The 11944-nt window shown below is 38.5% G+C and overlaps 1 protein-coding gene and 1 long non-coding RNA gene across 2 annotated transcripts; both read right to left on the reverse strand.

Moving 5' to 3' along the window:
• Positions 1–1394: 1394 nt before the first annotated feature.
• LOC120107004 (RNA demethylase ALKBH9B-like) lies at positions 1395–5288 on the reverse strand. The gene is made up of 6 exons (XM_039120147.3): positions 5047–5288; positions 4438–4896; positions 2625–2710; positions 2222–2532; positions 1995–2066; positions 1395–1882 (listed from the first exon to the last, which is right to left on the reverse strand). The coding sequence occupies exons 1-6, from the start codon at positions 5087–5089 to the stop codon at positions 1510–1512; spliced, it is 1344 nt and encodes a 447-aa protein (XP_038976075.1). The 5' UTR covers positions 5090–5288; the 3' UTR covers positions 1395–1509.
• A 2992-nt stretch (positions 5289–8280) lies between these two features.
• Positions 8281–10237, reverse strand: LOC149768194 (uncharacterized). Its single transcript, XR_016399102.1, has 2 exons — positions 9952–10237; positions 8281–8802 (listed from the first exon to the last, which is right to left on the reverse strand). It is a non-coding gene; the product is annotated as an uncharacterized LOC149768194 (long non-coding RNA).
• Between the last annotated feature and the right edge of the window lie 1707 nt (positions 10238–11944).

Raw genomic sequence — 11944 nt, forward strand, 5'->3', positions numbered from 1 at the left:
ATGAATGATTTCATCATCTCAAGCAAAATTATTCCTGTTACCAGAAGATTATACATGTTCTCAAAGAGGTTTTCTATCATCAGTTGGCGATACATTATGGACTACTCCATTGGCTAGAACAAAGGTAATTGAATGTCAATGACTGGATAATATCTCTCATAGTTTTAAGATTTAGAGGATATGGTTTTCTCAGAACAAGGTTTTAGATTTTTAAGGAAGATTTAAGTACCAGATTAGTACTCTTTTCACTACAACTTTAATATTTTCTTTACAGAACGTGATCTTATGGTACTGTTTCTCTCTGACCAAAACATTCAACTATGCTTCTCTTGCATTTGGCTTCTGTAATGGCAAGATTGTTTTCTTGAAAGTTATGCAGTGTACCTTTCTGTTGCTCACCACTGTGTTGGGCTGCATTAAACAGAGTTCACATGGTATCGTAGTTTCAGAATTATCTAAATTTTTATTTATGATTTGAGTAAATAAAAGCAAGACACTATCAGCTTTTCAAATCAACTGAACTTCAAAGAGCTCACTGAAGAAAAATCACTGGATTTAATCAAGCTTGAGAGGCCTAATGATCTGTAATAAGATACCAAGAGCTCAGATCCTATTGTGAATTGGGGCTGGGGCTGCCTAAGTAGTCACACCTGTCAATTTAGCTTAGAGGTTCGGGCTTCAAGTCTTGGGTGGTGCATCAGCATCTTCAAGTATTTGAACTTGGATGATCGTAATGTGTGCAGCTTTTCTTCCTTTCTCTTATAAGAAGGGCAAATTCTAATTTATCTGTCATCAGTCAGGTGAATAGTGATGCTCATAAATGACATAAATACAAATATTTGAAAAAGAAACTTTACATTCTTCCGGGATGGAGCGTCATCTAGATCGTTAGCAGTCTGAACTCCAAACCACACAGCATGGTGCACTTACATCTAAATCTAACGTGCACAACAAAATTTCAACATAATGATTTGGCTGGCTAAGAGCCCCCTAAATGACCCATTATTGATCGAGGGCTTATCAATCTGCACCATCTTTCATGCCTCACATTGCCCACATGGGAGAGGCTCAGGTTTGAAAGCTCATCGGACGAGCAGCTGGTCCGATACAGAAGGGACAGTTGGATCACCATCGTGATCCATGATCGGCGAGCTTTGAGATTGCTGATATCAGGGAGACCCAGATACAGCTTCAAAGCGCATGCCAGTTACGTATCACGATGGTAATCCAATGGTCGATAAAAGTGCTGCATCGGACCCCCAACAGACCTAAACCACTCCCATTAATCTAAAAGCATTCCACTGACTCGCTTGTATTAGGACCATCCAGTTGCATGACATCTCAAATTTTACCAGCATGCTCCACAGAGAACATGCACCAGTAAAACTTCATCATAAGAAACAGTAAGTGTACCTGCATTGACGATAGATAGATTACAACCTGATCATGGCATGCAACATATTACGGAAATAACAAAACGAATGCCTGACATATAACTACAAAAATATCTTAAAGTTTCTGTTGCTCAAGTTCCTGCCGCAATGGACGGCTTGGCTTGTTTGATCGGCCATTTGCTGAACTCGAACCCAGTGGAGGAAAATCATCTGAACCCAATTTAAAGGGGCTGCTAGAAGCCAGCCCAGCAATTTCTACTTGCTCCTGGGCCTTCGAATTATGGCTCCAGTGGCAGTGCATATGTTTACCCAGAACTTGAGCTTCTGGAGTAATTTGCTGCTGATTTGGAGAAAGTGTGTTAGCTACTTGTTGCACTGGGGATTTTATTGGTGGATATGCAAGAGGATGAAGATTCTGCAGAGCCGGGTCAGGTGAGAACTTGTAAGGAAGCTTACTGTCATCCATCTTTCTGAACGTAATAGAAATCCTGTGCAATAGGTAATGTGATAGAAGCGGTTAGAAATGGCAGTAAGTTGCAGATATAATAACTCAATCACATGAATAAACTGCATGGAAGAAACTTCAAGTATAGACACTACCTTTCAGTGGGGACAGCTGGCACACAATGCTTTGCCACATCAGCACCATTGCCATTTAAGACAAGCACAGAACTGCGAAGTGAAAAAAGATATGAAAAAAAAGCAAAATCCTATTTTAAACTGTTTAGAACCTATTATAGTTAAGCTTGTCCAGAGGTATGTGTACTACCAATAGCAGTTAACATAAGTAGCATCATAGTGATAAACAAAGGAGATAATAAGCATACCCAACAGGTAGAGGTATTGCGGTAGATCCTGAGAATTCTCCTGGTCCCATTATTTTAAGTTCTCTGCCAAATAAAATATTACACTTCGATAGCAAGGAGACAGTGCAAAAAGGCCGGAGGAAGTCATGATGATCTATGTGAGGAGGAATGCAGTCATCTTTATCATATATGTTGATGATGCAACTATCAGGGACACAAGTGGGAGGAAGGACATGCCATGCAACCATTCTCTTGATCATTGTTTTTAATAAGGGCGGAATAGGATCTACTTCCTCATCCTGTATTATGCCTGGAGGATTCCCATAATTGTCCTGCAAAGTACATAACTTGTGGTAAGAATCACAACGGCCAACATAGCTATAAAGGTGGAAATGCTGCGAGTTATGGCAAGCAATACACATACCACTGCATAGTTGTAGCAGCATCCAAATTGTATCGTTACACGCCCCTTCCCACGCATCCATTTTCGTGGTTCCGAATATGTGCGTCCTAGGGCCAAAAAATCAAAGTTTAAATAAGAGAATCAAAAGTTAATTACCCATGCAATTTTACATTAAAAATATGAAAAAAATATAAGATATAGTTCGATGCATAACTTTCCATATTTTAATACTGAAATACAAGTGACAGAACAACAAATTCCATAAAATTTAGTACATAAAATCAAGTATTGAGATTCAAATAGCAGTAGCTTGAATATTTGTTACTTATGTGTAACACAGTAACCATTCATTGCAATGTAAGTCCTGAACAAAACTTATGGTAATTGCTAATGTTCTTAACAAGTTGATCTAACAGTCTGTTAACTCTTATTTTAGATAAGTCAAAATGAAATTAATGAACAAGTTTTCCATGGAGTGTGGAAGTTATCTGATGCATGTGCATCAACAGGGCATCCTGACATAGTTTCTCCACACTCAACTGACATGCAAGTAAAAAATTTGCTGCAACTCTTCTCCCCCCTGTTACCCAACATTACACAAGAGAATAAAGATTGCACAAAACAGTGAGCGTTTTGATGGATATAACATTTCGTTCTTCCATGCACCATATGTTCTGCAAGTCTGGGCAGAAGGATAACATATTGATGATAGCATCCTTAAAAATGAAAATGAATTTCAGAAAAAGAGCTTTGATTACATTCTATATCAGTCAGAATATTTGCAAGGAATAAAGATAGCTAACACTAGAAACTGTCAATGGCAGCTCTAAAGCTACTTAAATACCAGAACCAGTCAATGTCAGTGAAGTGTTTTTTCAAGAAAGTATTGAACTCGTGATTGATAAATGAACATCAGGTGTATGTCCGTCATCCTTCATGCAGTAAATGAGCAAAGCGGGGAGAGAATATTATACTGTTTACCATGGGATGTTAATTCCCCTCAATGGTGCAGTCTAGTTAATAAACGGGACCACAATTTTAATCAAGGTGATCAAAAGAGTCTGGCTATAAATATATAAGGACAGGAGATCACCCCAGACCACAAAGGATTTCTTTTACAGGCTTCAAAAAAAAATGTTTCATCAAATAAACCATATATCAAATCTTCAGAGAAGGTTGTATAAAAGCTTTTGAATGATCTCTTCAGAGACATCTGACAGAGAACAAAAAAAAGGAAGACTTTGAATAAATCTCTTGTTGAATTTCTTTTTTCATCACTCCAACTTTTATCCTATAACTAAAAAGCTTATAACATTAATATATTGAACATATTTTCTAACTGGTAGTTCACATGCAAGATAAAGGCCTTGATTACATCTCATGCTACTGTTCTCTTCGTGCCAGCAAGAAGCTTATATATTGACAGCTCTTAACATTAAAGTTAACAAAATTCCCAAGTGGCAGTCTGCATACAGGATATTTATTTATCAAAGAGTTTATGATTGTTCTACACTATGCCATGATTTTTTCCTATAATAGCACAATTTTGCCTCAATCTACACTTTCCATGTAATTAAAAAAAATTTCTATACTACAACAGCAAATTTTTGCATTGATCTATGCATATCAGAACCATAACTAGATTTGCACGTAGCACAAAATCAAGATTATATTTTATAACGATAAAGCAAAAAACATTTTCATGGCGATTCTAGTATGACACAATGCAGTGCAAGAACATAAAAAACTCTTGGCAATTGGCATAGCAGTAACCAGCGCCTGTATGTTCTTATCACCACAAATAAAAGTGCAAGAAGGGTAACCAAGATCATACTTCTGAGTTGCCGATTCCTCCCCTTCTCCTGAACATCGTAGACGCAAGCCACAATCCTCTTCTGCTCCGCTGCACTAAAAACTCCAGTATGAAGCTCGAGCCCCTCGAGCACATTGATCCACCGGCCATCGACCCTCTCCATGTGCTTGAAGTCCTTCTTCCTCCCTACCATCGAGAACCTTATCGCCTCCCTCTGATCCCTCGACAACGGAGTCCCTCCACTGGCCCTAGCCTTCTCCGCCGCCCCCGCCAAATCATCTCCATCATCTCCTTCCTCCAGCGACCTCGAACTCGAATTGTTGAATTGCCGGTTGTGCTGCCCAGGCGTCCGGGCCCAATCGGAAGCCGGCGAGCTCCCGGTCGACCTCGCCGACGAAGAGTTGGATCGATACCCGCCATTAATCGAAGCAGGGGATCTTCCTTTTCCGCCACGCCTGATCGAAACCTTATCAAGTTTTCCTGAAAGATAAAGGCAAGATTTGTGATCTTGGATCCAACAAAGAAAAAAAAAAAGAATCGCAAGAGGTGGAAGATTTCGCAACTGGATCAAAATAGACATGAAAATTAGAAATTAATCCCTAACATGGGAGAGAATTTTGAACAACTAACCGTCAAGGTTGTCGACGGCGGGAGGGGATGCGCCTTCAGCCATGGCGCCGCTCGGGAAGAAGAGTAGAATCGGTTCAACAGAGAGATTGGGTTATGGAGTTTGTGAGGCTTCGGAATTAGGGTTTTGTAATTTATGCAGGAAAGGGGAGAGCGAGAGAGAGAGAGTTTCTGAGTTTCGGAATAAGGGTTTTGCACTTTCTGAGTTTCGGAGAGAGAGAGAGAGTAGATTAGCTGTTGGAGTTGGACGCGGATTGGGATTAGCAGCGCTTTATGCGCTTTCCGGTTGTCCGACGTGGCAAAGGCCGCCAAAGCGGTAGCGACGGATCTCGCCTCGGGAGATGGGCTGGTGGGGGCCCACTAGATTGGTCAAGAGGAGAGCTTTTAACATGTTGGATTTATTTATTTATTAAGAACATGGAGGGAAAACCCAGTAGGATTCATGATCTTGCGGCCTTATAAAGTCTGCGTTGTTGTTGTTGTCTCATACCTCCCTGTTTTCAGGCCAACCAATACTCCACATCAAGAGCCATGGAAAACTAGGATTCTTATATGGTGATTAGCTTCACATTAGACCCCCACTCCAGGGAACTCTTTAAGATAAATTTTGGTAACAATATTAGAAAACGATTGATGTGGAGGAGGGAAAAGAATCTTTACTACAAATGTTTCTATTGCCAAATTTATTGCTACTTGGGATGGGCTAGTATGTGCAGTTAATTACTCATCTTTATGCAAGATATGTATGGTTCGAGGGCGATTCTGGATAGATAAACTACTTTTACCTCGATGTTTACTGAATGTGTCGCTAGTTGATTCATTCTTATGCATCTCATATTTTTGAAGAGGGGGATGGCATTGCCGACCGGTAGCACCTCATATGGCTCATAATACAACTAGCTTTCCATGGACTTTTACTGTTAATTATTATTTAGAACTTAGATTGTTATTGGATATTGCCGGATGTATTCATATTCGATGCATTTGAGTTGTATCTCAATTTGCTATGCCAAAGAAGGTTGGATTTGAGTTAGATCTATGTTGCATATGCATCCACCAAATCCACTTGCATAGTGGAATAATAATTATCTTTAAACTGTCGGGGAACTTCACATAACCAAAAAAAACTGTAAAAATAGAAACAAATAATTAGGTTATAATACTAGTAGTTGGAATTTAATGATCTTCAAATTTTCTTTGTTCCCTGTATTCTTCAAGGAAATAAGTCCTTTCAGTTCATGTTACAATATTGGATTCCACACTACGTCAAGTTATTTGTTGCAATTTCATGTTGTTGTTGGCTATTAAAAGGATCCAGAAGCCGAAATGGACTCTGATACTGAATCCTTTACTGCAATTCAGATGTTCTCATTATATATTTCTTACCAAGTTTACCAAATTTTTTGGTTTAGTGATACCTTTTTTTGCCCCCAACTCACACGTCAATATTCTAAACTTATGCTGAAATTTATGCAGGAGAAGGACTGGAGTTTTCAGTACAAGGAGATATGGAACTTCAGCCATTTTACCGGCAATGCAACAAAAACTATGTCAGGAATTTTCCGCTTCTCCTGTCACCGCACTAAGTATATGCTACTTTGTAGTAGATAAAATCAAAGCTTAACCTTTTGTGTCAAGTTTTCAGATGCAGCTGGAAATGAAACTTGCTGCAGGATTTTCTCCAAAGAATATTACGGTAGAAGCAGCACAGACAACAACACCCGTTCCATTGAATTAGATAGGTAATTGTATTACTTATGATGTCCGAGAAAATGGTTTCGCATTGCTTATGAAATATTCATTCTCTTACAAAAGATAGAACATGAATGAATCCTCTCAAGGGAAACCTTAACCAATTCAACTCTATCTAAGATGTGCTTGATGGGCAATTCTTTTAATAACACAGTACGAGGCCAGATCCTTATGTAGACTTGGAAATCCTAACCCACACAAATTCCTAATAGGGTTAAGTTAATGGCGGCATGCATCAAATCATATGGAGAGAAATTTAAACTTATTTTCTTATGAAAAAAAAATCATCACATCACAAAGATCTCGACGAAATATTAAAGCATTCAAGGAGAAGTTTTTAATATACTTGCTAAAAGCTCAGTCCTCATTGATCATAGTTTAGCAGTCAGTTGAAAGACAAGGAGTTGATACAAGCACAAATAGGCTGCAACAATGAAAGGAAATAAGGTTGCCACCATACTGCCGTCAGTAGCTATTGGAAAAGGAGACCTGGTTAAAAAGCACTGGCATTTATGCAACAAGCCCAGTAGTTCAGTGTGAGAACAAAGAATATGATGATAGAGAAGCTCTCAAGGAAGCAGTGTTGCTCTTGCCGACATCACCAAATGTTTGCTCGTTCCCACTTTCATGTAGACCTGGTTTTCCTCAAAACGTTTTCCATGAAATCTAGCAGGGAATTCATCAAGGAACAGCAGTGTGAAAACCAGAGGGATTTTTTGCCACCGAAACAATCGTCTTCCTGACATGATCAGAGGGATTTTTAATAATTTTCACCACCATTTGTACAACAATGCATGTCAAGATCTCTAGGATTTTTTTATACCCAGACAACCTTGATCTTTGGATTTGCAGACCATATCTTAGTTAGGTAGGAAGAATCCTCCTTTCACCAACTGAGACCCTTTCCAAAAGAATACCCGTTCTAATCTGATCTGTTGTCTTAATCATCCAATCAGGTGCCAAAAAAAAGTAATAGATGGGTAGATTAGATAATACTGCCTCCAAACAAAAATGTTTTTGAAGCCCAAACTAGCTAACTTTTTCTCCATTTTATCAAGTGGAGATATCGAATCACTTCTCTTAAGTATCCCCTACCGGAGGAAGACATTTTTTTCAAAGTATTTATGAAGTTTGCCTTCAAGGATAGCAGCTAGAGACTTGCTCCTCCCAATATAAACCCAAACTAGATCATATCTAAAAAAAAGGTAGCCTACCTGCCATTATAGGATCTGGAGAGGGTGGCCAAATATATGCAGCCTTGCAACTATGTTCAAAGAGGCTATTTTTGTATTTCGAATCTATAATTCTTCATGTCACAATGGAGCAACCTTATCATTGCACCAAGGCTCACCCTCTCCAAACTAGATTATAGTTTTGATTAGAATAATCAAACTTTTCAATCCACAAGCTAAGTTAAAGAGGTATAAAGTTCATTTGAAAATGCACACAAGTTGTATCTTAGCATCCAAAAATAATAGAGTATCATTAGCAAATCATAAAAAGATGATCATAATTTCATTAATTTTTTGAAATTGAACCCTCAGTCATAAAGCTGAGATAAAGAGCACCATCAAAATGGGATTCAAAAAATACAGCAGAAAACATCATTATCCCGCCATGTTTTTTCACTTTAATATACTACCACAATGTCAAAAGTGGTCTCAAGTTTGCAAGTGTAAAGCACCTTCCATGTCAGCTCTATATGCTTATAACTCAGAATTGTGATCATTGCAGCAGTCCACTTCTCATGCCCAATCCAATGGCTAAAACATATAGGACGATACAGCCGCCTATGGTGCCAAAAGTGGTCTCCCAGAATTGGAAAAAAGTTGGAACATCAAATAGCGAAATACCTATATTCATACCAAATATGCTCACAACCACAATGCCAGCAGTGACTACAACAGTTGCGGTGGTGATCATGACTCCCGTCTGTAGCAGCTGATTCTGTTTCTCATCTAGCATGATGTTGATGTAATCTTCTGTATCGTCCACATACTCTTTCAACTATGTGCAGATAGGAGAGACATTAGAGTCAGAAACCCAAAAGAAAGCTATAAAAATTACTGGTAAAACCAACGTCTGCTGTGCTGGTACCGAGCCCCGGACCGGTTGCCCAGCGGCATGGGTCGGTACGGCCGTGAGCCGTGCCGTGCTGGCCTTGTACCGACGCAGTAAGAGGCGGGAGAGAGGGAGAACGGGAGAGAGGAAAAGAGAGAAAAAAGAGGGAGGCCAGCAGAGAGCCAACAAAGGGCCGAGGAGCCGCCGCGCGAAGGAGGTAGAGGTCGAGGAGGAGGGGCTCCGCCTCCTCCGTGCGGCAGCTCCTCGGCCTCCGCCGGCCGGCCTTTCTCTTCTTTCCTCTCCCTCTCCCTCCCTCCTTCGTTCTCCATCTCGGTCCACCGTCGGTACGGCTCGAGACACCCCAAACCGGGTGGTTCGGGACGATTTCGACAACCATGGGTAAAACTGTTAATTTAGCAATGGAGAATGTGATTTATTAACAAAACTACAAGAAGTTACAGTGTTACTACAATCTGGAGCATCAATGGTGTTCATAGTTGTTGTGGTCTACATGAAGAAAAACCTCAGCAGTATATCAAACTCGATGTATTAGAAGGACAAAAACATGAATCTATGAAATCTACTTGATTTTTGAGCTCAGCAAAAAATCTTCCAACTAATAATTATTTTCAGAATGAGAAATATTTTTTTAAAAGAAACTATTAAGCTGGAATGAATAGAGGCAGACAAATTATGTGCAGGATATAGCCTCTTTTACTTAGTAGATTAATGCATGGCCACGTGCAATGCACATGAGAGTATGCATAGAACATCTGATGAATGTCTGGAGTTTTGACTATATATTAGTCTAGATATAGATAACAATATTAGTTCTGTAACAACTATTCTAGCACTAGTACTTTTTCAGGGGCAAATTGGCCTTTACAGTGTCTATTTGGAACATAAAAATTTCACGTATTTAAAATTTCAGTTATTTAGCCTAAGGTAGAATACCAATAATAGTTCTTGCAAGTTGCCTTCTATATTTCCTCTTAAAGCTCGGCAATAGTGATACTAGTTGTATCAACCACTCATAAAAGAATAAAAGTAGATCAAGGTACTGAAAGATTGCAAGAGAAAAAACAGGCTACATACATGGGATAAATTGTTTAGAGTGCCATCAATCTGCACAAAGTAAGCCTCTAGAAGCATCTCCAACTCCTGAATGTTAGGCTTAAAAGCAGCTAAGCTTCCATGGCTGCTGTCTGTCTCATCTTTAAAAACTTCATCCCTGAATACACAGATAATTTGATGCAAGAAACTTCCTTAACATGGTGAAAGGCATATATTAAGACATTAAATACAAGAACTATCATAAATAGTTAAAGAAGTCTTTATAAGAATTGTTAAATCCATAGCCAACAATTCCAATAAAATCACACAGATCAGACTAAATTCAGGCAAAGTAGTTGTTACTATGGCTACAATTACTAGTTCTAATGATCTACTGTAGAAAATGTTTGCTCACAATGAATTCGGTCAAAAGAGAAGCAAAGCTGCTATCCTTGTAGAGGAACAAAAAATATCAATATGGAAAATGCAATATTCAACCGTCAGGTCATCAATATTTGTCCTATCTGCAATTCAAGTGGTCTTGTCCAGGCATAGAGTCCTCTGGCTTGCTCCAGCAGCCAAAAAGGTGGACCCAAACGTACAGCTAGCCATATCAGGCATTACTTCCCGTTTTTTGCCAATTTTTGTCCACCCTTGTTTCATGGTTCACCTAACAAGTTCAAAATTGTGATCGAAATGGCAAAATGACCTAACCAATATATGTAATTATAGTAGATAAATAATAGTCACTCTTCTATGACCTACTTAGTGTGAACAGGCTCGGACAGGCTGGTGGTCATCTAGGTCCTTAAAAAGCTATCATATTTTCAAAAGAGGAAATGGTGTGCCAGCATATCCAGACTAATCAGATACATTAAATCCATACCCATTATGGACCCAACTCACCAACCATGTCCGCATTCTACTTTGCTCTGCACATATAAAATAAAGCTTGAGACTTCTCTACTTAAATTTATGCTTCATAGCTTATCCAATGTGGACAAGAAGAGGCTAGGATAATGATGATGAATGGTTCGGATATTCGTTGATGTTTGTTATGCCAGTTTTACCTGTCTTGGTTCACTGTGCTTAGTTAGATTGTTACTTTGATCAGAGAAGGTGACCTACATACTGAGTGAACCAAGGCTTAGTGAAATAGAAATGGTACCCTAGTATATAGGGGGAAAAGGTGCCGGATAATCCTCTCTGGGCGCTCTCTAAGTTTCAAGTTACTGTGGCTCTAACAATGTTTGAGTTCAAGTTGTTGTCAGTGGGATTCTATTGGACAGATTTGTCCCATGAAGCACATTGCATGGAGGCACATGGAGTTCGATTTATGTTCGATCGAGTGCTAGGGTCTGTAGGCCCAAGATAAGTTATACTAGTATGCCGACATCCACAACGCCCATTACATATAAAAAGAATAGATAAGTATTAAATGAAGAAGAGAAAATTAAAAACTAATATAGAATATGAACATCAATATAGAAGACTATATCAAGAAATTTCTTGTTAAAAGCCTTATTAGTTTTCCCCTTCTTAATATAATTTTAAATAGAAATATAAGAACAAACCAAGATATCATCAACTAACTTTCTTAATATAGAATCAGACATGAGGTGGGAGAAGCCCATCTCAAGCATTAATTTTGGTCCTTTAAGACATTATTTCAACTTTTTTCTGTAACTTTGAGAGTAGGAAACTATTTTTGCACTTATACATGCCCTATTTATAAGTTCATTCTCTTAATTCATAATTTATTTTCTTATTTCATTTATTTTAAGAAGAAAATAGTTCTAGTACTGGTTTCATGTTTTCTTTGTCAGCTTTTATTAAAAGGAGTCAATAGAAGAGATCAAAGAAATCTTGAATTTTGTTCCTTTTTCCTTCTTAATTCTTAGCATTGTTTCCATATGAACATTAAATTCTGTTATAATTTTCCATAAAAAAGGGCTAATCTGAGAGCTTTGGAAATAGTAATTTCATTCAACATTGTTTTTCTTCTAACTACTCATTACTTATTCCACCATCTTTA

This window comes from Phoenix dactylifera, chromosome 2, assembly GCF_051530095.1.
Source record: "Phoenix dactylifera cultivar Ajwa chromosome 2, Ajwa_hap1_PhDact_Kaust_v1.1, whole genome shotgun sequence".
Lineage (NCBI taxonomy): Eukaryota > Viridiplantae > Streptophyta > Magnoliopsida > Arecales > Arecaceae > Phoenix > Phoenix dactylifera.

What these genes read in the sequence shown, in the direction of transcription:
- LOC120107004 (XM_039120147.3), bottom strand. Translation starts at nt 5,089, where the DNA reads ATGGCTGAAGGCGCATCCCCTCCCGCCGTCGACAACCTTGACG. An exon ending in GCTGCTACAACTATGCAGTG is followed by an intron (nt 2,533 to 2,624) that starts GTATGTGTATTG and finishes TGTACTTTGCAG; the next exon opens with GACAATTATGGGAATCCTCC. An exon ending in GCAATACCTCTACCTGTTGG is followed by an intron (nt 2,067 to 2,221) that starts GTATGCTTATTA and finishes TTCACTTCGCAG; the next exon opens with TTCTGTGCTTGTCTTAAATG.